The sequence below is a fragment of the Labrus mixtus genome, chromosome 15 (genome assembly GCF_963584025.1).
Source record: "Labrus mixtus chromosome 15, fLabMix1.1, whole genome shotgun sequence".
Classification (NCBI taxonomy): Eukaryota; Metazoa; Chordata; class Actinopteri; order Labriformes; family Labridae; genus Labrus; species Labrus mixtus.
The window spans coordinates 1,859,583-1,887,476 of record NC_083626.1 but is presented as its reverse complement, the minus strand read 5'-3'; the positions used below and the strand labels follow the sequence as shown (position 1 = coordinate 1,887,476).

At 38.7% G+C, this 27,894-nt stretch overlaps 1 protein-coding gene across 3 annotated transcripts in view; it reads left to right on the top strand.

Annotated features, from left to right (window-relative positions):
- Positions 1-25,873, top strand: part of LOC132989390 (probable G-protein coupled receptor 153) — a 34,556-nt gene extending 8,683 nt beyond the window's left edge. For 2 of the 3 annotated variants that reach the window (XM_061056996.1, XM_061056995.1), the window contains exons 2-6: positions 10,754-11,383; positions 15,119-15,548; positions 19,529-19,718; positions 22,628-22,812; positions 24,863-25,873. In XM_061056996.1, the coding sequence (XP_060912979.1) occupies positions 11,010-11,383; positions 15,119-15,548; positions 19,529-19,718; positions 22,628-22,812; positions 24,863-25,726 (2,043 nt within the window). In that variant the 5' untranslated portion in view covers positions 10,754-11,009 and the 3' untranslated portion in view covers positions 25,727-25,873. Of the gene's footprint in view, positions 1-10,753; positions 11,384-15,118; positions 15,549-19,528; positions 19,719-22,065; positions 22,096-22,627; positions 22,813-24,312; positions 24,333-24,862 lie in introns of all 3 variants that reach the window. The other variant, XM_061056997.1, reaches the window with a different exon arrangement.
- The last annotated feature ends 2,021 nt before the right edge of the window (positions 25,874-27,894 follow it).

The window sequence follows — 27,894 nt, the reverse complement described above, 5'->3', positions numbered from 1 at the left end:
TTACTCTCTCTTTCTCTCTCTGACTCTCTCTCTCTCTCTCTTACTCTCTCTTACTCTCTCTGTCTCTCTCTTTCTCTCTCTTTCTCTCTCTGTCTCTCTCTTACTCTCTCTTTCTCTCTCTGTCTCTCTCTTTCTCTCTCTGTCTCTCTCTTTCTCTCTCTTACTCTCTCTTTCTCTCTCTGACTCTCTCTCTCTCTCTCTTACTCTCTCTTTCTCTCTCTGTCTCTCTCTTTCTCTCTCTGTCTCTCTCTCTCTCTCTCTGACTCTCTCTCTCTCTCTTACTCTCTCTTTCTCTCTCTGACTCTCTCTCTCTCTCTCTTACTCTCTCTTTCTCTCTCTGTCTCTCTCTTTCTCTCTCTGTCTCTCTCTTTCTCTCTCTGACTCTCTCTTTCTCTCTCTGACTCTCTCTCTCTCTCTCTTACTCTCTCTTACTCTCTCTTTCTCTCTCTTACTCTCTCTTTCTCTCTCTGACTCTCTCTCTCTCTCTCTTACTCTCTCTTACTCTCTCTGTCTCTCTCTTTCTCTCTCTTTCTCTCTCTGTCTCTCTCTTACTCTCTCTTTCTCTCTCTGTCTCTCTCTTTCTCTCTCTGTCTCTCTCTTTCTCTCTCTGTCTCTCTCTCTCTCTCTCTTACTCTCTCTTTCTCTCTCTGTCTCTCTCTTTCTCTCTCTGTCTCTCTCTCTCTGACTCTCTCTCTCTCTCTGTCTCTCTCTTTCTCTCTCTGACTCTCTCTCTCTCTCTCTTACTCTCTCTTTCTCTCTCTGTCTCTCTCTTTCTCTCTCTGTCTCTCTCTTTCTCTCTCTGACTCTCTCTTTCTCTCTCTGTCTCTCTCTCGCCGACTCTCTCTTTCTCTCTCTCTCTATTTTTTCTCTCTCTCTCTCTCTCCCTTGCTCTCCACCCCCCCCCCCCCCCCCACCCTCTCTCTCTCTCTCTCTGAAGCTGATTGTTTTGTTGCACGGAGCAGGCACAGTTTAATATTTTGTGCGCGCATGTCCTTGCGCAGCCCGCTCTTTCTCCCTCTCGTGTGCTCGGCAATTTAGAAAAAAAGACAAGGTCTGAAATATACTTGGGAGGCAGTAAATACACCGGGGCGGCCCGTCTAGGTGACGTCTATAAAAACACTGGTGTATCTCTGCTCTCTGTTTGTGGGGAAATTAACCCCATTTTTGTCTTCCTTATACTGCTGTGTAAAAATCTAAACATTCAACAGAAGTACCAGGAATTATCTTTGCGACTCGAGATAATCACCTTTGTTGTCTGAGGTTTCTCTTTCTTCAGGGCTGGTGCTGATCATTTTTCACGCAGGGAGGAACCACTCGTGGATTCTCATTGATAACTAGAATGAGTGATGATAATGAGAGCTCACTGGAGATGATTGAGATTGATGGTGTTTTGCCTCTGAGGGCCATTGTAATCCCTCATTGTCAGAAGGAGAGCTCTTAACCTGAACTGAAAGGGTGCAACCATCCACCACGTTTAAACTTGCTGTTAAGAGTATGGATCAGTTTTAAGGGTTTGTATAATATGAAATCTGATAATGTATTTATTATACTTTATTGCTACAAACTATTAATAAGAGTTGTTTCCTCTGCAGCTATGATACTTTTCTCCTCAACTGATGAGGAGATTACTCATTTATTTATTTTCTAATCTGAATTTCCTCTCATCAGGAGATCATATCTCAGAGCCTTTATTTAGCCTCCTCAACCCAAAAAAGTATATTTGGTCAACACTCGCCCTCACAAAAACACTTTATCTTTCATTTAAAAAAAAAGAAGACTTTTTTTAATGCTATTAAAAGAGGATTTTACACCGTGCTTAAGCCTCCACAGTGTCTCCCTGTAGTCATGGTGATGGAAAAGAACAACACTGCTGCATCTTTGAATGTCTCGTTTTATTTAAAAAAATGAGTCAACGGTAATATTCACCTCATGTTTTTCACCTTCATTCACCTGAGGGTTTGATCCGTAATGAGTAAGAGTTAATGTTTTCGTGGTTAAGTTACTGTTACATCTTTGATCTACAAGAAAGTCCTTACTTCTTTTTGGTGGTTTTGGATTATTTAAGTTTAATTGATTTTTGGAAAATCTGTTTTATATTTATCTTCAGCTAGGAGCAAGAGTTAGTTTTATATCGTGAAGTTGAACTGGCACCAGGAAACAACAAACACCACAGCTTGATATGTTAATTGCCTTTGGATTGTTTGTCTTAGTTCTATGGTTTTTGGGGGTCTTTTTGCCTTTATTGGATAGAACAGTTGAAGAGAGACAGGGCTTTCATATCAGCCATCACTGTAGTGCTTTCAGATAATTGAGATATTTTATAATTGCTTTAAGTGGGCCAAAGAAATGAATGAGAGCCCGTACTGCCGACTTAACTGCCATGTGTAAGCATCAGAGATGTAATATTAAACAGTGGGGCTGTGTACAGGGGGGAAGCTGTGCAGCCTCCAGGTCACAGTATTTTCCTCTCTGACAGCTCCAGGGACAAGTGGCTGCTCAGGAAATAAGAGCCCATGCATCACACCTGTCAGCAGAGAGCTTATAAGAAGGACCAACCTCCTTCGTTTACTCCAGATCATATTCAAAGATAAGGGCACCACACATGTTTTTACTGTGAAACAACCCAATGAAAATGACCCACATGTGATGATGAGCATGGGTAGATAGAGCCTTTAAAATGAGAATGTACCTTGGAACCGGTTTCCATGTGTTCCTGGTCTGATCTCATTCAGACACACTCCCCTCCATTTGGCCTTTGTTTTAAAAGATAAATAGTGTCTGCATGCCTGCCAAAATCTGTCTAGGAAAAATTCTCTCTTCCTCTCAGTACTTCCCTACACAGCAATTTTAACCAGCACTCCAATATGCTTAAGGCATTTCTGTAAATGCCTGAGTACAATCAGAGTGCTGCTTTATGTTGAGAATGACAGATATATTATGGTAATAAATGATTTTGTCCCTGCCTACAAGTGGAAAACAAAACTGTTGGTAATATATACAGGTATGCTATGAGGGATATTTGTGATGTTTTCTACGACTTGCAGAGAAAGCAGAATAACACTTCTGTTTTAAATCAGTTTTTGTTTACTCACTCATTGTATTTTTATTTCATTTACTATTGAGACATCTCACTGTAGTGTAACAATTAATCGTATACTTTATAAACTAAAGCACTTACAAGGATATGCATGTGCTGTGACAGCTGTTTACAACCATTGTAATTTCTATCATTAGAGTTTTAAATGAAAATTATTTAAAGACCCAATAAGCTCAACCAGATTGTTAAAGACAATATTTTAATATGAATAATATATTTATCTAGTTATAATAGGAACAGAACCACCATTGTTTGATTGCAAAGAGTTTGGAATAAATTCTTCAAAGGTTGATTGTTCTACTAATTTTCCTCAGTTCAAATTCTTCCTTTGCTCTAAATCTATTTGTCACAAACAGTTCACAGTGCAAGATTCTGTAGTTTGTACCAGGCAACCATGACACATTAACGTTAAAAATTCCATATCTTGATTTCGGAGAGAGAAAGTCTTGACAGCGTGTGTATTTGTCAGTGCTGATTTCCCCTGTGTGTAGAGGACAGATTTGGCCTTGAGACCCAGGGGATTGTGGGTGATGGAGCTGGTGGGGCTAGTGGTTCAAATATGGTAAGAAGGCCCTCCAGTCAAATCAGCTAGCTCTAAAAGTACTAAGCTTTTTCTGTTAACTCCTCTGAATACTTCTCTGATAACATCTATACCACCATTGCTGTCACTAGTTTTGTCTTTCACTTTTACTAGAAACGTGATTATTTTGATTGTTCATATGATTGTCATAAACTAGAAAATAGTACCCAGCAGTGTGTGCGAGTTCTGTAATTAAACATAATGGTTTTCAGATTTCATTAAATAGATAATAGAGTGGAATGGTTTCAACTCCAAATGAATGCAATGTTGCTGTATTTCCAGTTCATGGTATTGAATGATTAAGGGCACGGTCACACTGGCCATCCGTACCGTGCCCAAGCACACTTCAACGCTAAAGTCCAGTTCGTTTGACCAGTGTGACCGCTCCGTATCGTGCTCAGGCACGGTACACTTCCTTGGCTTTGGCACACTTCGGAGAGGTGTGCTTGGGCACGGTACACTTCATGCACGAGCACAAGCACGCGGGTAAACAACGCTGACAGCCTTCATTATGGAGAAATCCAGAGTTTCATGGCTGTATCTGAATAACATGACACAATATAAGCCATAAAGAAGCTGTCGGTGGACTCGGCCGCGCGTCTATTTTATTTATTTATTTATTTATTTATTTATTTATTTATTTATTTATTTATTTATTTATGGCTGTATCTGATAAAAATTGCTTGAATTAAGCCGCAAAGTCAGAAAAGTAGCTGTCATGCTCTCTGTGTTGTTCTCCGATGTGCAGATGCGGACTCGACTGCGCGTCCCTTTTTTTTTCTTCTCTCGAGTCCGCCTGTTTGTAAACTGAGCACGCTTCATAATACCATAAAGCATGCATGTGTTGTATTAAGACGTTATGTACAAGAGGTAATCGTGCTTAGGCAAGTTTAGTCCTGTGTAGTGTGATGGCCAGCGGGGGAATGGCGCAGCGGGGGGCCAATCGTTCTTCCTTGAGAAGTTAAAATGAGCAGTAGTTAATGTTTGAGAATCCTTATATTACACACATTTGGGTTGTATCTCAGTAGATATAATGGTTGATGTATTGAATTTTACATTTCCCATTAATTGATTTACATTAAAACCATTTTGAAGGCTTTTATAGCACTTAAAAAACATTTAATTTGATCAATTTTTTACATGATTGGGCCTGATAGGTGCAGCTTGATGAGACTGCCTGGCTTAATTGAGTTTTAATCAGAATGATGGAGAGTTTCCCAAAGCAAACATATGAACTGGGGAGATGTTCATGTTTTTTAGCAACATTAATAAGCTTTCGGATATCTAGAAGTCATCAGTGAATAATTTTGCATCACATACACTAACACATAATGGGGGGAAAGAGTGACTTCATGTGACAATCGGTCAGAATTGGACCAAAATTGAAGATGTTATCCATGTATTGTTTGCTTTATATCTCTACTATACCTCCAACTGTTCCCAAAGGAATAAAGGGCAGCTTCCTGTAAACATCATGTTATAACCTGTTTAGACTTTATTGTATTACTTGAATATGCCATTGTCCCTCTGGAATCTTATGAGTCACCCCAGCAGAAGGGGAATTTCTGCTATTCCCAGCCGGTGCTGGTAAACAAGAAACACAGCTGGATGCAGAGAAAACCAAAGTGTTTTTTTTTTTTTTGCTTTGTGCAAACGTGACTTATTGTGATAATGTTGCACACTGTTGGTTAAGTGGTCATCTTTGTTTTGTCTCAGGCGCTGCAAAAGGTTATTTTTTCAAATTTTCCAATAGGACTCAAAGTAAGCAAAGGGCCAATTCCTTTACTTAAAATGAAAGGTTTTTCTTATTTCTGGTTAACTCTATGACTATGAATAAAGCAGCATGAATAAAAGCAAAAAAAACTGAAATAACAATTGATGTTTTGCTAAAACTATATTTTAAATCTGTACCAGTGAAATATAGCGCATATTATGAATGTGTTATGGACAGAAAATAGGTGCTCTTTCTACTTGATTTCAGCTTGCTTGGTTCATGAAAGACTTTTTTAACCCGGAGTTAGGGAATAAAATGATATGTTATTGCAAAACAATGTTGTAATTAAAATGTATTTCAACAATATTTCCTGCAAAATTTGATTTCATTCTCATGAGACAAATTGATCCAAAGACTTAAATGTATAAACGTTTTAACACTTCTGCCAAAGTTTCAACGTACAAAAGGTTCAAATATTTGGAAGATAAATAGTTACAATTCTAGAACATGGCATTTATTTAAAAAAAAACCTTGAAGCACAAGTCAGAGGAAAAAATACCAGAACATTCGAATCAAGTACCTTTTTAAACAACTTTTATTTTCTTCAGCCTATAGAGCTAGCTCAAGTCTGGTAATATTACTGTACCTTGTCAGTCAGCATGTCATTGCCCTGTTTGTTAACAGATGTACGTTGTAAATGGTAAATGGACTTGAGCTTGTATAGCGCTTTTCTAGTCTTCTCAAAGCGCCTTTACACCGCATGTCACACCTACACATTCACACACACTGATGGCAGAGGTTCCTATATACAGTAAAGCGACCATCAGAATTAACTAATCCCATTCTTACACATATGCCGCCACCGAAGTAGATTGAGCAATTTGGGGTTAAGTGTTTTACCCAAAGACACATTGAATATGTTGCTGCAGGAGCTGGGGATTGGACCCCCAATCTTCCAGTTGAGAGACAACCGACTCTACCAACAGTTGCTCTAAGAGACCATGAGTGGGCGCCAAAGCGCACCAAACTGAAATCCTACATATTGTTTCTTTCATTTAAGGATAATGTTCTCCATGTACCACTGGATGCATTCTTAATGCCTCCTTTATTTCTGACTTAACAACTTGACCTTGTAGAGCTCTAAAACTTTAGGTTATTTCAAAAATATACTCAAGGATTGTTATTCAGTCTGATACTGTTCATTTGCAAAGGAGACACTGCACTTTATTTTAATTGGCTGACTCAAAATACAATACATTTTTATTGATTGAACAAGATGTCTTCAAGCTGCAATACCAGCAGTCTGAATCAGACATTAAAGCAACTCAGGACCAAGCTTTAAATATAATCCAAAGTGCATTCACTCTTTTTTCAGTACATGAGTGATCTGATGTATGATTGTTACGGTTACATAAAGAACATGGAACAGACAGAGGGGAAAGACTGGCGGGAGGGTCAATTTCCTAAAACACAAACAGAAAGAATAGGTTCTTTTGGCAAAGAAAAAATCTGCTATGCCATAGAAACAATATATGCAATTGTCACTGCGTGTCTTTGTTTTGGTGGCTTTTCTAGCACAGTGTATCAAATCAATTCAGTGGTAAATGGACTACTTGTTTACTTTACATCACATTCACACATTAACTCATACACTGATGGTAGAAGATGCTATGTAAAGTACCTATCACTTGTAATATCCTCCATACACATTCACAATCACACATCACTGCAGGAGCAATTTGGGGTGTGGTGCCTTGCTCGAGTACACTGAGATGTTTTGACTGGTATCAAACAGCCAACCTTCCTGTTGCGAGACGACCGACTCTACAACAGAGCCACAACTGCCCTATAGACAAGAATCAGTATCCTGCTTAGTATGTTATCTGAAGAAGAATAAATGACTTTATAGTGCTTGCATATTTTACGCAGAACAGTCTCCAAGTCAATACATCCTAAAGATACAGAAAGACAGATCATTAGATAACAACACAAAGTAGAACGTGAAACCTGGGTAGTGGTACAGCAGTGGCCAATAGAAGTCAGGTTACAAATCCCTTTTACAAGAACTTCACTAACAGATGCTTTCTCCAGACTAAATATAGTGTTTAAAAATGAGCTCAGTTTCTGCTCTTTCAGACAGAGGAGGTAGAGGACTCGTGGAGGGAGACAATTATGAAACCATGTAGATGATGGCTGCACCTGTTAGGTGACATGTAAATAGATTACTTATGACTCAACAGTCTAAGGATCTTTTTACCATTGCAAAGTTGTGCACATATATAAGGATGAGTTTCAATGTTCAGTTATATAATTTAAAACTAATTATCATATTTGATTGACTCTTTTTATTCTTTGTATGTATTTTGTAAGATAACTGGGTAGTCTTACTGGCTTTGGGTTGTTAGTGATAGTGAAGAGAATGTAAAAAGTTTAATGGAAAGATGTGAGTACCTCAAATTCACATGTTGATTGAAAGTACAGAATTAGTTTTTGAAGCTTTGAAGTTTTAGTAAACCAAAATAGAAAGTTACCGGCTAATAGAACAAATCCAGTACCTGATAGTTACTAACAAAAAAGGTCAGATGATAATGACTGGTTCATCACAAGAGTTACCCCTCACATACAACTGCCCAAGAACTTAGACCTAGTGTGTGTTTTCAATGGCTATGTCTAAATGTCTTTTGATACTGCATTTGGAGAAAAACATGCAGAGACAGGTGGATTTATTTAATAAATTTAAAGATAACAAAGCGTGAAATGGTCAGCATGACAGTAAATAATAAGAGATGGAACAAGCTGGGGGGTAATGGAATAGTTTGGTCTGTTAGTCAGGTTATTCCATACTGTCAGCAGCAGCATGTGATTTAGAGGTGGAGGGATGAATGAGGAGTTGTAATGAGATAACCAGTGGAAATTAGTGATCCAAACTGTGTTAAGACCTGCAAATGAGTTAAGCTGGAACTCTGATGGGCTGAGAGTCACACCAATACTACTCTCTAATGCAGCTGCTTCCTCTACTGTGATCTAAATGAACATGTTTCTCATCGTGACCAGACTTAACTCCACATTAATAAAATGTATGTTTTGGCAGGCCAAACAATTGTTTCCTCTTTGACTTAAATTGCATCCCTACTTTTGTCTTTGATGCCTCTACAGCAGTAGAACTAAGCAGTTCTATCATATCTTCACCATGACACCAGTGTAGGAGGACTTCCAAGCTGTGGTGGCTTGTGTGGTATTTTCATAATGTTTAAGGTTTGACTCAACTACGGTTTCCAGTCAACAAACAGACTGTAGCTCAGTCCATCCCAACCACCTGGGGATTCCCGGATCAAAGCTCTGAATCATTCCTTTTATATCCACTGCCCACTTTAATGTTTTTTTTAAGGTTTTTGAGCGTGTGATTACCCTTAATAACAAAGTGTTTTTTCTTTGATCATCTCTTTAGTTAAACGTATGTGACAGCTTTTCTGTGTGCTTTTTTCCCCTTCATTTTAATTCACACCTCTATATCGCAACCAAGCAACTTTTAAAACAACAAAAGTCACAGTGATCATGTCCCTTTAATTTAACACGATGGATTTGTAGTTCAAAAGGTGTTAGAACACAGAAAAGAGAAGTTCAGTGTAAGCATGCTTTCCTTCAATCTCAAACGTTGTTGTCCACATTTAAAAAATGAGACACTGCTGTCTGTCATACTGGCAGCATTTCAGTAGAAGGTTTAATGAAGTGGCTCCATGAATTCCCTCCATCTTCTTGGTGTTTCTCTTTCTTGGTCCAACAGCAAGGTCACTGTATTGAACTCTTTAGTGTGACTAAGAAACTTGAAGAATCTTAAAAAGTATTCCAAATGTGTTTATTGAATGAATTCCTTGGTTGCAAAAGTACTAAAGAGCGTAAAAAGAATTCTGCTTCCTGACCCACTGCAGTAGCAGGACTGAGTCTGATTGGCTCACACATGTATAGGCTGCCACTGGAGGGAAAAGTGAGAGAGGAGGATGAGATCAGTGGAAGAGAGCAGGGTGATGATGACGTGGATCTTGTCATTTCCAGTGTCCCCTCTCAGGGGTCTTGCCCACAGCTCACCAGTGTTTGGACAAGCCAAAAGACAAGAAATAGATGTGACAACACGCTTCAGCTGTGCAAAGCGTTTTTCACTCCACAGTTGTTGAAACAAAGACCTCTGCTTCTGATGACTCTCTGGCTGGAGCTGAGAAACACTTGGAAGGGGCCCAACAGTTTCACCAAAGCTGCAGCAAGCTTTTGTTTTGATGGCTGTTTAGGAGGGGGTTTGAACTACAAACTATTTCCTAAAAAATGTTGTAAAATTTAATCAACAGTCCTCAGACAGCATAACCATGAATACATTTAAGTTAAGCAATAACAGGATTGTAACTTGTAAATATTTCCATTGCAGTTAATGTATATATTCCCGTTTCTATTAATGGTCAAAAATATCATAAAATATTTCAAAATGTCTTTATGAATTCTATTTGATTAATGACCTGAACACTTGATTCATTTCTAATATTATTCTTTTATAAACTGACTTTTGGACTACAAGCTTAAGACAATTGTTTTTGTTCAGGACACTTTTAAGGATTGCAGTATGTGTTGCTTATATATACATGTATATATATATATATATATTATCATGTTCATCTCAGCATTTTTTTTTTGCACTACTCACCACTGCACTATTGTCTTATTTAGCCTTGTATATATTAGTGTTTTTTTGTTGTTGCTTATATGTTTTATTTTTAACTTTGTACATTGAGAGCACAGTTACTGAAGACAAATTCCGTGTGTGTGTAAGCATACATGACCAATAAAGCTGATTCTGATTCTTATTTTGTCCAACTCTGTTAGCATTTTGGTATATAACTTGACTATTTGTCTTTTTTTTTTAAGTGACATCACATGGACGCATCATGCCCCCTCTCAGTATATATTCCTCTCTGCACAATTGTGAACATAAGAGCGGTTATGATTCACTTCTGATTCACTTTTTTTTTCCTTTCAAAGAGCAGTTGCATATGACTGCAGCTTTATGCAATTCACTGTCATATCCCTTGCAGCCTTTTAGAATGAGCCATGCAGACTGATTACTGTTCTGTCATTACCACATGAAAAGGATGGCTTTCAGTAGAAACAGTAATAGTTAATCTGTTATGATTAACATAACCCTGTTAGTTCACTGGGATGAGGAATTATGTAGGATGAAGGAATATTTTAATTTGGAGTGACTCATAATTTTCTTTACATCCTCCCTCCCTCTGTCTCTTATCACTGTGCCTCACTCTTTTCTCTCTCTCTCTCTCTCTCTCTCTCTCTCTCTCTCTCTCTCTCTCTCCCTTTCCAGCCTCAGGCTTGTGATGGAACTGGCCCGGCTCTTCATCCAGCCCCTCTAACATCACACTGTGTCACACAGCCATCACATCCTCTCCCTTCTGTGCCCGTCCCATGGAGAATGCACGCCCTCCCAGATAGGATGCCTGCCCTGTCCGACGCTCTGCATATCCTCCTGCCCATCACCACCTCCTCCTTCTCCTCGTGTGTACCTGCTATCACCAACAGTTCCCTGCGGCCCCCGGGGCTCCGACCCGCAGCTCTCCAACATGGTGGATGAGGTAACCACCATGAAGGATGATGTCATCAACGCCAACACGCTGGCTTGGCTGGTCTGCTCAGGCGTGTCCATCCTTGCCAACACGTGGAGCATCCTCAGCGTCAGTGCCAAGCAGAAAAAGTGGAAACCACTGGAGTTCCTCATTTGCACACTGGCAGGCACACACATCCTCAACATGGCCATCCCCATCACAATGTACTGTGTGATAACGCTGCGACGCCAGCACTCCAACTACGAGTGGAATGAGGGGCTCTGCAAGGTGTTTGTCTCCACCTTCTACACTCTCACACTGGTCACATGCTTCTCTGTAACCTCGCTCTCTTATCACCGCATGTGGATGGTACGCTGGCCTGTGAACTACAGGTAAGAAAAGGCTCTGTTAAAGTGTGTTCAATCAATCAATCAATCAATCAATCAATCAATCAATTTTTATTTGTATAGCGTCAACTCATAACAAGTGTTATCTCGAGACACTTTACAAGAAGCAGGTAAAATACCTTACTCTTTGTCTGTTAACATTACAAAAGAGCAGGTAAAAAGACCTTACTCATTCTTATGTTACAAAAAGCAGGTAAAAAGACCTTACTCATTCTTATGTTACAGAAAGCAGGTAAAAGACCTTACTTATTGCTATGTTACAAAGATCCGGCCTATCCATCATGAGCACTTTAGCAAAGCAGCAAAAGTTAGAACATCCTGTTATCAGAGGTTACATTTCATCCACATTGCAAACTTGCCATGTAGAATCTGTCAAGAAACAGAAATGTTAGTCTGGATGATCCAAAAACTTCTCAGTGTAAAAAGTTGAATTGAACTTCTTTCTGATTAGGAAATATTATTCAAATAAACTCCTAGGCTAAATACAACACAGAGATTTATTTGTAATTGAAGTGGAACCAAACCCTTCACATGTGTCGACATATTTTTTTGACATTTTAGAACTATTGACTGTAGGTAAAGGAACATCAGTCGGTAATGTTTAACATGCCAGAGACTAATGTAACTGAAATTTAAATCCCTTTTTGTAGATCCAGTTTTTTAGAGTTTTGATTTTTTGACCATCCACTCTCCGATTTGTCTTAGATTTTTCTTAGATTCTACCAAAGCCACCATGTAAAATAATCTGATATGTATACTCTTAATGGCACTTTTGCCATGAGTAAATCCTTCAGGTGTGATGGTGTTTTGCTATTAGCAATGTATCAATATTTAGCAATACATTAAGTTTGAGAGGGATACTCAGCATCAAGTCCTGCACATCAGGTTGTTGCTGTTATTTGTGGTATCACCATGTTGATCCATCCAGACTGAGCATCTGCTAATCTAAGTTTGGCTCCTCACGACAAGTGATATTACCAAGTAACGCTGAATAATAAAGATCAGATTCAACTCATGTTAACAGTCAGCTCTCTGCTGCAGTAACACCATGTTGGTCTTGTTAGACTCCCAGGACGTCTTCTCTTAACACATAATCTGATGTTCAGAGCAAGACTGCTGCTTACTTTAAAAAATGATTCTGATTTTTTATTCATGTTGAAATAAATATAAAATGTTGGTGTTTCTCTTGAAACTTTGTTGAATTGCTTTGATTTCTACATTTGACATTCATTTCTGATACCTAAATAAGGGATTTTGTTTTTATAATATTGGTATTTCTTCTTTGATGAAAGGTTAATGGAAGCTGTAAATGATAATATCTGAGAGGTGAAAAAAACTAAAAGTAAATTGATCACATGAAAAAAATTATTATAATCTTTTTTTTGTATTTTGCAGCTGACGAGCATCACACCCTGAAAAATACCTCATAAATCATTTGCCACTATTTTTAAATTCAACACAGAACAATCATGCAGATGACTGCATTTCTAGAGCAAATCCTGTGGCAAGCACAAGTGGAGCACAAGCGAAATGTGTCTTAATTTCTGCACAGAACAAACAACCTACTATGTGGGTGAAGGAAATTCTACAGAAACTGGTACTTTGAAACATGTTGTGAAAATGAGTATTCTGTTGCATTGTTCTTCCTCTCCTTCAAACAAACATAGCATGTTTGCACTCCCTGTGGCATTAGGCCTACAGATACTCAACCTGCAGTCAGCTTGGCCAATTTTGCAGATAAGCAGACATTCAAATAAGACATGCAAACCTGCGTCTTAATCTGTGCTCAATCTTGCTATCTATACTGCTTGTGCAGCTGTCTTTATTGGACGTTGCCACGTAGAGATATCAGGCTTTACACAAATGCTTTTATCTACCTCGTCTGCTCTCTCTCTCTCTCTCGTCTGACCACCTACTCTCATATCTCCTGTCTGGAAACATTGACTTTCCTCTCAGCATCTCCTATTCTTGTTTTTAAGTCACTTTTGACAACGATATGGTGGTGTAATAGCTCAAGCCATGCACCGTGTAATAGCTGTTCATCTTCCATTTAAATCGCTCCACTTTTGCCTGCCGAGGTAGCATGGCTGCCTTGTCCATGACGTTAACACACACTGAAAGCCTGAATTATGAATTCCAACCTTGTACTTCGGCAGCTGTTCTCATCACCCTGCGCTCATCGTCTTTTAGGAGCTTTTCCCTGGCAAAGCTCTCGCTCTGGTAATAGATTCCAGCAGCTTTGTGACGTAATTACCCCATCACATGCACCCCAGGGCACATTCAGGAAAGGCTAGCATAATTATTCACAGTGACAACAACACCTACTTGTCTTTGCACAGAGTACTCCCCCATGTGAGCCACTATGCATGGAAGCTAATACATTATTGGTTTAAATATATTTGTGACTCATGTGAGGGAAACATTCTATATCTAGCACCTCTAGAGGACCTTGATGAGAGGAAGAAGAGGATAGGCTACATGTGCTCAGGTTCTCTTTAGGGAGACGGATTGACTTTCTTGCCAAATTGGCTCCTTGACAACTGAGGGTTAACAGAGAATCTTCTGTATTCCTTCACAGCTAAATGAAAGAGATGAAAATGAATTGCTGTGCTGAAGGTATAACACAATTGAAAGTCCCAAAGACCATGTAATTACTGCGTCTATATTTTCTACAGGAGGCCTAAGTGGTAGATATCTGACTGTTTTATTTTTTGCTGATATGTTGTTAAGTTCAGAAGTACTTTTGTAACAAATCTTTTGGCAGGAAAGGGCAGACTTTCTTCAGGTTTGAGAACACCAGTAACTGCTTGCCATATTTTTTTAGATGTACGTGCTTTGTTGCAAATCATGAGAAGTGCCACACAACCAGAGGACATTGAACAAACTGCTCAACTGTAACAATTACTTGAAGGTGAGAGGAAATAGAAATCCCTCCGTGCTGAAATAGACCTAGATGACAAATAGAGCGAGGTACCAGAAAGGCAATCTTTTGCCGTCAGCAAAGCATTGATTTTCCTCCATTCACCTCCAGTTTGTCTCGGTGATGACTATTTGGGAAGGAGCTTTTTTCTATGTTATGTTCCAGATACAGATGTGCTGTTTTTTGGTATTTAGAGCATTTTACCATATAGGTCTAGTTTGTACATGATGCTTTTTTTGGGAGGGGGGCTTTTTATGACTTTATTGTACAGATAGGACAGTGGACAGTGTCGGAAATCGGGGCAAGAGAGTGGGGAATGACATGAGGGGACGGAGCCTCAGGACGGATTTGAACCTGGGGCGCCCGCTTCAAGGGCTACAGCCACTTTACATGGGTCGCAAAAACTAATCGCTAGTCCACCGGCGCCTCAACATGTTGCTATTTGCTTTGCTTTTTTCACCATTAGGCTCCTCCAATGAAAAAAAGAAGAACAATCAGACCTTCCTTTAGTGCCTGTTTTGGTTTTTATACATTGCAAGCAAGTGGAATGACAGAATTAATAGAATTAACTGTGCTGAAAATACATTAGGGGTTAAAGGGGTTAATTAACTGGTTAAAGCTTTTGAAACATGATAAAATAGCATTCAGTACTGTTTGTGGTAAAGACCAACCTAGTAATATCATGACTTTTCAGATTCAACAGTTCCAGTGTAGGTCCAGCACCTAAAACTCTAATTAGCTTTAGAAAAATGCAATGCTTGACAATAATTTGACTTAATAATCTGTATTTCTGCTTCCAGGTTGAGTAACACCAAGAAGCAGGCGGTGCACACAGTGATGGGCATCTGGATGGTCTCCTTCATCCTGTCCACACTTCCAGCAGTTGGTTGGCACGACACCATTGATCGCTTCTACACCTCTGACTGCCGATTCATTGTGACAGAGATCGGGCTGGGTTTCGGTGTGTGCTTTCTGCTGCTGATCGGGGGAAGTGTGGCCATGGGTGTGATCTGCATCGGCATTGCCCTCTTCCAGACCTTCTCTATTCAGGCGGGACACAAAGCTGACAAGAACAAGTTCAATGTCCCAACCATAGTGGTGGAGGACGCTCAGGGGAAGCGCAGATCATCTATTGATGGATCAGAGCCTCTCAAAACGTCACTGCAGATCACCTACCTGATCAGTGGTATCGTTTTCATCTACGACTTCCTGACTGGCTTCCCCATATTGGTGAGTTAACCTAAACCTAAATGCTTAAAAATAATCATCAAGCTGTTAAAAGGTCTGACTGATTTGTCAAAAGATCCATTTTGGCAAGTGTAAGTGGGCATATCTGCAGACTGAGCGTGAGGGAATTACCCATAGTTCATAACTTTGTGACATGAAAAATAGGATTCCCTGGGGAAGCCTCCAAGAATGAAAGGGTAAAGAAACACTATAAAATCGGAAATAAATAAATATATGAGAGAGAAGCAGGAGGGTGAAACCATCATTAAAGCTTAAAAATAAGAAGTTTGCCTGAAATACTGCCATGGTGTTTTATCATCATCTATGCCTTTTGTTCTATAGACTGCAGTTTGTAACGCTCTTTATATCTTCTACCTAAAAACTATATTGGGAAACTAAAGCTAATTCAGAACTCTGCTGCAAATCTCATCGTGCTGTCATGGTTACAGAGGAAGTCACAAAGTGCTGTCCCATTCCCGTTAAACCATGTCAAGCCTGGAGCACTCAATCACTTTCCAGGTGATGTCAATTAAGTCCTTAAGGGCTCAGGGCTCACTGTTTAGGGAGGAAATTTTTTTACCTCTGCATCACTCTCTTGAGGTAAGGAAGGTGGCGTGAGTTGGTCCGGGTAAAATGGAAACTCATGAGAAGAGAACGGTCTGAGGGTGGAGTGTTTCTGCTGTAGCATGTGTAACCATACTGAGCTGTTTTATTATTTACATAACTGAAATGTCTCTTCTCATCTGGGGCTGTAAGTAGGGCAGGCTATGTTTGTTGTGTGTGTGTGTGTCTGTCTGAATGTGTATAGCAGCTATTGTGTTTGAGTGGGGTGACATTATAATCTGTCTGTAATACTTACAATAAGAGAAATGTTGGAAATCCAAAACAGAGAAATCCAAACAGTCCTGTGTCTTGCTGTTCCTCTACATATTCACTCTACTGTCTCTATGGAGCCATGGGCTTTAGGATGTGAGTGTTACTTCCCTCTTCATACAAGGGAACCTGATTCTTCAAGTGCACTATGACTGACTGAAGGACGGAGCTGTCTTAGTGTGTTGCCATTTGGTTTGCAAATTTCCCCTTCAGGTTCTCATCCAGCTTTTAACAAGTCAATTCATTGGTTTTTCCATGCTCACTTGAGAGCCAGTAGAATGCTCAAGGCGTAACTTTCGTCATGCAGCCAAAACAGCCAAAACAGCCATCCTGTCATCTTAAAAGAAAGCCACCAAAGTAGGGTATTGTCCTCTGTAAGTAAAATGCCCTTTGACAGTTTTTTTTTTTTTTTTTTCAAGGAAAGAACCTTCTGTTCATGTTTAGGCCATGTGGATAGTGAGAACTACTGAATCACACTCAAGTGAAAGGTCTATCACTCCATTATTTCTTACTTGGAGAACATTGTTCATCAAAGTACCTCAGCTTCACTCTATATTTATATATTTTACATTAGAAAGATTTTTTTAAATAAGCATTGTTCATTAGCTTCTGTAAGGCAAGCCTATAAGAAACAAAGCACATTGTTTTGCACACATGTAAAGCAGAAATCTGAAACATTAACCAGGAAAGGAAGTCTTACTAAAACTCCTTTTTAAGTTCATCGTATATTGGGCCTTGAAGTCACACTTCCTCTTTACTATAGAATTACAAAAATCTCCTGCATCTTTTCAACATGTGCTCATCAAGAGAAGAGTACTAAACATGCCTTCCAAAACATTCCCTCTAAAAAACGGTCCCCCTTTTAACAAGCTGAGAATAAACATTGTGTTTTTTTAATAGCATAATAAGATCATACTCAATCGATCATACATCAAATACTGGTTTGCAAGGATTTAGCTGTTGCCCTTCAATGTGTATTTTACTTGTAAGTTTAAACCTAAAAAAAACGTATGTCTTTCAATTAGAGTTCAAAGTCAAATATCTATTACTGTCATTTCACAAGCTGTCAGTTGATATGTAAAGACAACAGTAGCATTTTATGCAGTAGGGGTGTTGTAACAGAATATAAGCCATTATTGAATACTGATGTTGTTGGTAGATTTTGCGGTCACAGCTGGACATTTATAATTTATTTATTTTGGTTTACATTGTTAAACCATTTTGACATTGTTTCTCTAAAGCACTCTCTAAATAAAAATAGAATTAATATTTAGCAGCAATATAGAAGATTGAGGATGAAACTTGTTGTGATCTGATGCATCGTCACAGCTCTAATTTGCCCACACATACAGAAAACAGAGAGGGTAGTGCACTGTAGTACTGATGAAAGCTCTTATTTCCAGTGGAGAGCCATAAAAAACAAAAGGGCTGCTAGCCCTCGTTATAACCTGATGTAATTAGCTATTTAAATGCATTGAAAGCTGTCACACACATACAAATACTGGGGAATAGATGAAAAGAACAAAATAGAATCACCACTGAGGGAAAACTTGTCATCTTTAAAAGTGGCCACCACATATTTCTTAATAGAAGAAATTATACTCAGGCAACAATAACCCTGATTTTAAAACTCGTTTACGTCACTGCCAATGCAAAAAAGACTCATATTAAAGGTCATGCAGGTCACAAGATGTCACTTTTCTATCACCTTGTAATTGGTTTATGGGCTCTAAGAGTTTATACCCAGAGTGTTACTGCTTTCTAAAGAATAAGATATGATCCTTTCAATGGGAAATCCATCAGCAACAGAATCATAATGTTGTGTGATGTGTCACCAACTTGTTCTGATGCGAGAATGAGTGAGAAATGCTAGATGTGTAAATATTATGCTCTTTAGATGTAAGCATGTTAAAAATCAGTAGGTGAAGGATACTGATGGAAAAAAAGAAAATATATCTTGTGGTTTTCTTCCCTCCCCCCTCCTTGGTTTGCCTGGCAGTTTGAGCTTACCAGCTCAGTGGCCAAAAAGATCAATATCAGTTTGAGACTTCAAGACTTCATCAAGTCACAAAGGAATGCTGCTGCTGTTTTTGGTGATCAAGGTGTGAACAGAAGAAATTATGAGCTTGCGTTAATTGACTGATCAGTGTCTTGGCCAGGTGCATGTAGTTGAGGATTAGACACTGAACCTGACAACTTTAATAATCAGATATTGCACCATGTTGCTATAATCAGGTAGTCTAGGTATTAACGCTAGTGATGTAGAAAAAGAATCATGAGCAATACCGAGGTCCCCTTTGAAAATGTCCCCATAACAAATGTTATCTCGAGACACTTTTCAAAAAGAGCAGGTCTAGACCCAACATTAATCCACCATGAGCACAGCTCTAAGCAGCATTTAGAAAAGTTACATTGGGAAGGAAAGACTTCCTTTAAGAGGCAGAAACCTTGAGCAGAACCAGACTCATGTTGAACAGCTATCTACCAAACTGTGTTTGGGATAGATAGAGATGCAGAAAGCAACAACAATAATGATCATAATCTGATGCAATTTCCAATAATCCAGCAGCTATCCATCTGCATCATACAAATCAGAGAACACAATTACATAACATCAGATTAAGTCTTTTTTTCATCCTCCATGACAACCTGTACATAAAGCTTTTAAGCAAAGGTCTTGTACACACTCAGAAACCCTGTCTACTGAGAGTACTTTAGCTTTAATATAAGTAAAAAATGATGTGAAGGAAACACTAGATCTGGTGTCTTAGATCTACAGAGTTCAGAGTTTAAAAATTCAGTTAGTTCCTGTTTCCAAGTCTAAGGGTGTCTTAGCGAAGTTATTTTGTCCCCTTAGCATTACAAGAGGTAGAATCCCTGTGTTTAGCCCATGAAATTGCAGAGAACGCATAGAACTTTTGTGTGAATCGGTTTGGTCCCACAGAGACCAGAAACATGGCATGTATACCTACACATATTTACTCATGAACTGTATCAATGATTCTATCTGCCCGTGGAATATGCCTTATGTCTCTCAGTAAGTAATCAAAGATTTGTTCATACATCATGATAACTGATTATGTTTTTTTTTCTATCCTCTTCCTGCCCAGGTGGTGAGCTTTGCCAGTCTAAAGTTCGACCGCTCCTACAACTGGATGGTGTTGTGTGTGCTGTGGTGCTCCATCGTCCAGTCCATCCTGCTGCCAATGTTCCTCTGGGCTTGTGACCGCTATCGGGCCGACATCCGCATGGTGTGGGAGAAGTGTGTAGCTATCATGTCCAACGATGATGTGGATGAGGGTAAGCCACTGTCAGCTTTCGCCCCCCCTTCCTGTCCCCTTTTGTCCTTCTCTGCACATGATGTGAACATGCAAGATGATTCCTATATCCAAAGACAGCTCAGTGTGGACAAGATAATAGTCATCATGGAAGATTTTTGGTTTATTTGGCACAGTTTTGCATTGATGCTCTAAAATTAAATTGCAGCTTATCTTTCTGATTTTGAAATGTCCAAAGTGACAGTCAAATACTAAACAATGATTCTCTAAATTTAAGGTTTGGACCAAGAGAATTGTTTGTATTGAGAGGTGTTCTGAACTGTCTTTGGCCGTAGGAATTATTGTGACAAATGTGATTTATCAACCTGCATAGGTTTTTCTCTCTTAGCCAAGGGAGTTGGGAAATTAAAAGGAGCATGTTGTAGGAAGGAGAAAGAGGTTAGTATCAAGGTTAAGAAAAAGAACAACTTAAGTTTATTACATGATGTTTGATTTCCACCTCCAGATAATGTAGTGCCACTTCTGTGATGAATGATCAAAGGTCAACATATTTGCATTGATTTTAGTATTAGCATTATATTTCACAATCAATGTTTTTATTTATTTATGTGTTATATTCCTGTGATCATTAAACAGTAAGTTTGTCACAGGAATTTTGTACAATTATCATTAAAGTCAGTTAGCATTCAAAACTTTTCTTTGACAAGAAACAGAAAGTTTTCTGAATGTTGCAGAGTAAAAGAATATAATGATTGAATAGCTTGTCTCAGAGTGTGTCTAAACCTCTGGTGCTGTCAAATCACAGCATGTGATTCAAGAGTATTATGTACATGAGCAACATGGTAACAATTCTGTAGCCAACGCAGCTCATTGTGCACTCATCTTGCTGGGGTTTGGACAGAGGTGCTCTTCAACCAGCTGAGGAGGGGTTATCAGGAAGTTCTCAGAATGTTTCATAACCACTTTCTAGTTGTTTCATTCCCAAATGATGGTTTTTGGTGAAGTATCACTTGTGAGAGGGGCAGGCTGATTTTGTGAGAGTAGACTCAGTAACTGTAAGCTGTCACTCTCATCTGTTGACAAGAATCATAGGTTTAAGGAGCTAGCAAATGAAAGATAATTATTATACCTCTCATTTGTGAATATATGAAAACATCTATGTTAGTCTCATTGATCTTAGCCAGTGCCTAGTCTTTGCCACGTTTGGGGGAACTATTACAGAGTAATAAATACCTTTTTACTATAACAATCCTGATTCTTGCTGAATAAACAGGTTTCTTTAACAAAGTTTAAACGTACTCTTTAATAGTCTATAATGGTCATCATAACATACATTATAAATAGTTGGCTGAGGTTTGAAATCAGTGGTCAAATGTTATCATGTGACCTATCATTTGACCTTTCAGGAGATGAGACTGAAGTGACGAGTGTCTGTGTAGCGTAACTCTAAAGTAGAACATACTGTGTTAATTCTTTCTGTGGTGTCTGCTTTGTGAAATGCTTTACTTTTCCCCGCTATAAGATTTATGTTATAACAATGAGAACAGGAAAGAAATGTTGCTGGACAAAGTTTTCTTTTTTTCTGGCAGCACTTCTTTTTTTTCACTCGGATGCATTTAAAATGTGCAATCTTCCTCTCGAATGCCCTGTCATTTGAGGATGATAAAAGAAATGGTTATCCATTTATTTGTAAGGATCTAGAGTGAAACGGGAACAATTGCAGTAAAAAAGCACTTCCATGTCAGTATGATGGTCATATTTCCCTCAGGTCACAAAGGAATCTACCCTAGTTTTTTAAAACATAAATTAAATTAGGTGAAAAACATGTGTTTCATTTTTAATATTTCATTTTTGTTTGTTGGAATTTCTTTTCTTCTTTTTTTTTGGGGGGGGGGGGGGGGGGGAATGTCAAAAGTGTGCAGTTTAAGTCAGTCAGATCTTGATAAACAGCATTTAGTAGACATTAACTGATAAAATAGAAAGAAAGTGGTCCAAGACTTGCAATTTTTATCACAGAAATATGAAACATTTAGCGGAATCACAGACACTTCAATATTTGGTCAAAATTAGGTCACATGATAATCATAGAGAGGCTCATGGATCCATGACCACATCACAATAATAAATAAATTCATGCAAACTGATGACAGTATGAACCATCTGTCTTTTTTTTCTATTTGGCACTGTTTAAACTCAACCCAATCTGAACCCTTCTCTCCTCTGTCTAACCCTCCAAACCTTCTGATTCTCTCCCTCTTTGCACCCTTCCCTGATAACTGCTCGTTGTCCAACAGGAGCCATAAAACAACAGGGCAAGACACATTCTGTGTGACGATTAATGCTGCCAGTTCTCTGCTTTTTTTTTCCAGAGGGCTTGCCATGTATAACTCATCACAGTTGTATGTATAAGGATTGTTTCCTTTTCCCCCCCGAAGCCACTGACTTGCATGCCAAGCTGCCTGTGCAAAAAAAAGCAACTTTCATTTTCCATCTTTTTGGCCAACATTTTTTTCAAGATCAGCATTTTACAACCATCTCCAATTGATCTTTAAGGAACATGAATGCAGTGATTGGGAGAACAAACTTTGTTGATGGGTATTAAAGTAAACTTTTTGATTTTTATTGATTTTCTTGAGAATGTAAACTCTGGAAATTCAAAGATTCTTTATGCAGCTATTTGGTGTAGTTTCTGAGTTTAGCATCAATTTGAGCCATTTTTTTCTTCTAGCTAAGTATTTGATTCGACCCTTTAGAAGTTGATCCTTTTTCGATCCAAACCACTTATTCATGAGCAGACCTGTAGGGTGATTCAACCTATCGGAGAACAATTGAATTTGTCTCTCTTATCTATTCGTCTGTCTGTCTGTCTGTCTTGTGTATTGAGTCCGTTGCTCTCTAATCCTGACGCTCGTGCTTTTCTGCACTTTGCAGAAGACAGCCAAGATGGAGGAATACATGCCGACTTATTAAATGACAGACCATATGACTATAGCTCGTCGCCTGAAATCGTGACGGTAGACCGTAATGCCAAGTATGAGTTCTCAACCTTAGAAAGGGGGGTTCTGCAAGGGTATCCATTGAGGGAACAACAGGAAGATAAAATGCAGTATTTGCAGGTATATTTTCATTAATTTCCTTCATTTCTTTTAATTGATCAATTGAACTATTTTCATTACACTTCATTGCTTATGTGCATGGTGAACTGGCCCTGTGGGTCTTTACAATATCTTGCTTGAATTTGATGGAATCATCAGGTCGTTTTGTGATGCTATCTCTCCCAATTTTTTATTTTTTATTACTTGAAACTAAAAATATACACTAGTTGGTAAATATGACCATCAACAGTCCCAAAAACATATTAAATGATTTTCATTTAATGCCACGTGTGTCCAGTCCATGGACCTACATGTAATAGACTACATTTCTATTTTGTTTGAGGGTTATCGTTTGGTAGCTGAATTAGTTTATACCTTTCAGGAATCCTTCAAGATTTCAGAATTGCAATTCAAAGATCTGCTCATGTTCTACCAAATCCCAGTCTACTGCAGAGGTATAAAAAAAGCTACCCATTTAACCTTCATCAAATACAAAATTTGTTAAAACATCAACTTATTATAGGAAAAATAAAACAAACCTTCTGTTCTGCTTTGGTTCCAATTCTGACTTGGCAAACACTGGCCCTTCAACAAGAATAGGATGAACATTATTGATTAAAGTATCCATGATGATGATGATGATGATGATGATGATGATGATAATCTTGCTGGACTTGGCCTGCAAGACTGTGGTGAGGATATGTGTGTACACAATCAATAAAATGCAACCCAATCAATTTGAATTTTACAAAATATCTGTTTACTGTGACATCTTTGTGAGAAACAACAAAGCAAGGGCTTCAGTTTCCTTGGCAGCCAAATTTTGTATCAAATATGAAACATATTGTCCAACAAATTAAGGATACTTCAAATACCATCAGATTTTTAAGAAGCCATGAAACAGAGATGTATACAGTAGCTTTCATTTTATTAGACCATCACTCCATCCATTGCTTTTATGTCTGATACACCTCATCATTTGACAATGGATTCATTGATCATAAAGCAGTTTTTTTCTGTGCTTGTCCTTTTGTTGTATATGTGTGACGGTGAAATAAATATGGGTGCGCTTTTGATTTGAGTAAAAGGGAGACTTGCTGAGATGTGACACAGTCAGGTTGTTTTTGTCACTACTCGAAGGGTTAAAGCTCAATTAGATCATAAATCAACAATCCTCTTTATTAACGATCAAATGGCACCTTCACTTGAGAAGTGATGTCACTTCTCAAGTAGTTTGATAACAAAATAAAGCCTCTTTGGCTTTATGGCTTTTTGTGATGTGTGTTTGTCTCTTTCTCCCTCTCTCTCTGTCTTTCCTGCTAATACTGTCATGCATCTTAATTCATTGTAATGCTTGTGCTGCCCTCTGCTGTTTAGCCCTCCCACCTTACACACACAGTGCTACTGTATCATCTGCTGTCTCATTTATCTGCATTACTAAAAGCTACCACAGTGGGGCAGGCTGATATCAATCTTGTGGCACTTGACGTCACCTTGACAAACCCTCTCTCTCTTGCATAGTTGTCAGAACAGAATGGAATGTGAGTATAACATGTAGAGAACTGTCAACATTTTTACAGTTTTTGTCTCCAGAGATGAATACTAGTGCAGATGTAACACTGTTTAACCCTGTTGCATGTTATAAGGTTAAGAAATTAGATGCGTAAAAGATTCTCAAAGGCCAAACAATGACATGTGTGACATGTAGGATTTTAACATGACAACTTAATGAGGATACCAAACGTATGAGGTCATCTAAAACCAAAATGTTTCCAGTATTGAGGAAATTGAAAGTTTTCACTGAACTATATGTTAAACCAAATATTTGCACAAAGCAGTTCATTGGGACGACTGCAAATCAGTTATTACAAAATTGCAGTGTACTGTAAACCTTAAAAAATCCTACATGTAAGATTCTTTATTATTGATTACAAAGGTGTATGAACTAAAACAATGTTTTACACTTGTTTAATGTGTTTACTTATTTTGAATTGCAGTAGAATAATTGGTGAATAAATAAATGTCAAAGTTACTGATAGACTGAAGGCTTTGGTATGTGTGTTGCATTCAGGTGCCCCCTACAAGAAGATACTCCCACGACGAAACCGACATGTGGACCAGCGACCGGATCCCCTCATACCTACACAGATGGGGCTCCACCGAGGACATGATAGTGAGTGCCCACTACAGCTCCACCTTGCCGCGCCACGAGAGGCGCAGGAGCAGCCTGGTCTCTTACCACGAGGAGACCCACCATCATCATCATCATCATCATCATCATCACCCCCCACACCGCAAGCGGCGACGCTCTGAGGATAGCATGCACTCCCTCAAACACCTGCCGCGCGTGGTTTGTGGTGGGGAGCGCTACGAGGATGAGCTGCGGTGTTTCAGCCGCGATGAGGTGATAAACTTTATAGATGAGACACCGCTGCCAAGTCCCAGGAAGAGCCCGCGGCGCACATCCACCATCTCACTTATCCCCAATGTGTATGAACAGCCCACAGTCATCCTTCCTTACTTCCCCCTCACAGACTTTGAGCATGAGCCTCAAGCACTCAGGCGGCTCTCTGAACACAAAAGAAGCAGCAGTAGTCGGGGAAACACACCTGAGGGTACCCCCAAACCAGACAGACCTGACGGCAAAAAGAGCCCCGGGGCATGCGGCTCCGCTAAAAGCTGCCAGGAGCGCTCACGAGACAGGAAACGGCAGTGTGAGGCGGGCACACCTGGATGCAGCCGTCAGACTCTGGGGCATTTTCCCTGCAGGCCCAGGACAGGTGGGGGGGCGGGGGCAGGTGCTGACTGGGGGAATCAGAGGCACCAGAGCAAGGCGGAGGGCAAAGGAAGCACAAACAGTTTTGTAAGCACACCGTCGGCATCCTCCTCGGGGTACATGACCTTTCACTCTGACTCTGTTGGCTCTACCACATAGAAGTTCATATCTTTTGTTAGTATCAGCAGTATGACTGAAGGTATACTAACAGAATCCTGGTGGTTACAGAAAAGTAACATACTGGATTATTTGGCCTTTTTAATTGTGCCAATATTTGATTTGAGGTATACCACAAATTAAATGTTATTGAAGTGTTGCTGAAGGAGCCTAACATTGATTTTTTTTCTTAATGTAGGGTTTGAAAAGGTTGGATGGACATCAAGAAAAATCCACTGAGGACACTTTTTTCTGCAGCACTGGCACAAATAAACCGTTTTTTAACGGTCTGAACAATCCCACTCCGTATTTTTGCTGTTTGAAGTTCTTTCTTATGAAATGTTGAAAGAATTGACAGAGGCAGTTGTAATGGTGGTGTTTTTTTTATTTCTTTTTTTTTCCATTTTGTTCCAGATAAGGTTTATAACATAAAGCTGTATTTAATTTGGCCTTTACTGGCTCTGTGTTTTGCAGTATGAACACATTTGCTTTAAACCAAACTTTCCTGAATACTACCCATGTACCTTTTGAGATTAACTTCAGGATATGACATATTATACATATTTATTTCATTTTGATCACAGTATAAAAGTTTTCTATTAACATTGTAATTAGTGACACATTTGAAGCTTTTTCTTTTTTTAGAGTGCCCTATGTTTAAGTGAATGAGAGATATAATCCCTATGCCTCATAGTTTTACAGTTACTGTGTGAGATACAATGTGAAGGCCCCCTAATTCTTAATGCAAATGTGAAGTATTCTTTCAAAGATTGACATGTCATGTATATATGAAGGATATTGGCTTCATGGTTTAATTGTTTTTTTAATGTTTATTTATGAACACCTTTGCTAAGAACACTTCCTCACAGTTTTTTCTCATTATAATGTTTTGTGTTAACTTCGGTGATCATCAGAAACAACAGTTAATCCCAACATTCACACAGCCTGTAATGGTGATTAATCCTCATTCAATCAGCATGTCAGCCTGATCTCACCTCTTATGTGTTCCATTAATGTGTTAAAAAACAGATACCAACATGTCAAGTGGTCAAAAAATTTGAGTGATTACAGCCTTCAGACGGCATAGATGTAGCATAACTCTAAATGCTGGTATTGTCATTTATCCCACAGAAATGTTGGCTCAAATGAGATGAACGATGATCTAAGACTTCTGAAGGTCCTTTGGAGAGTTTTCTTAACAACTGAGTGACTTTTTATAATGCCTGATTATCAAAAATGTATAGTCAAGATATATAAAATGTAGGCACCCACAGAGCTTTAGACAGGGATGTTGTGGGAAAAGCAGAGTTTATTTTCATTCTTTTCCACATTATTTAAAAAAAATGTCACTTGGCACTCTCTCAGAAATTGGTGCTGATGTTAACATTTCAATCAAGCCAACTTTTCAAGGCCACTCTTAACCAAAACACTTTTCATGTTTAACAAATGGGACAATTTGCTCACCAAAATAAAGTGATGAAATGTCATGCACTGGTAGCAGAAGGCGCTGGGCTTTTGCCTCTCTTAGTTGAAGATTAGTTGCAAACATGAATGTAATCGAACTAATTAGACGTTTTTCAAAAAGTGACAGACTATATCTAATAAGAAAAAATCCCCTCAAACCTTATTGTTGATCAATTTCTTTGCTACTACCTCCCATTTAATAAACTTGCATATACTCTTTCCATCACTTGCAGTCATTTAAATGTTGAGTTTTAATTCTCATGTATAAGTGTACCTCTCACTCATTGCAGCATATTCCGTTGAATAAATGAACTAACATGTATTTTTCTTTGGAATCATTTGATTTCCCTGTCAAACTTCGATATGTCATAGAGTTTTGCTCTTTTGTGTTAACAATATTGAAATACAATTTGTAATATATTCAAAGATCAATTATTTAAATTTGAAAGATGTTAGGTGTTATGATTTTCTTGTTTAAATAATGAATTTGTTTTAAAAAAAAGATATGACTGATTAAATTCACAAGATGATGCTTCAAGGTGTGTTTTTACAAATATTGTTATAGATGCTGTTTGTTTGTTTGTTACTGTTGTTGGTTTATTGTCAAGCATAATTAGCAGCATTTTTTATTCTCAGTGCTTAACAATGATTTATTCCCCAGAGTTGGAGTGCAACACGATGGCCATACCAAAGAAAGACTTTTCTGC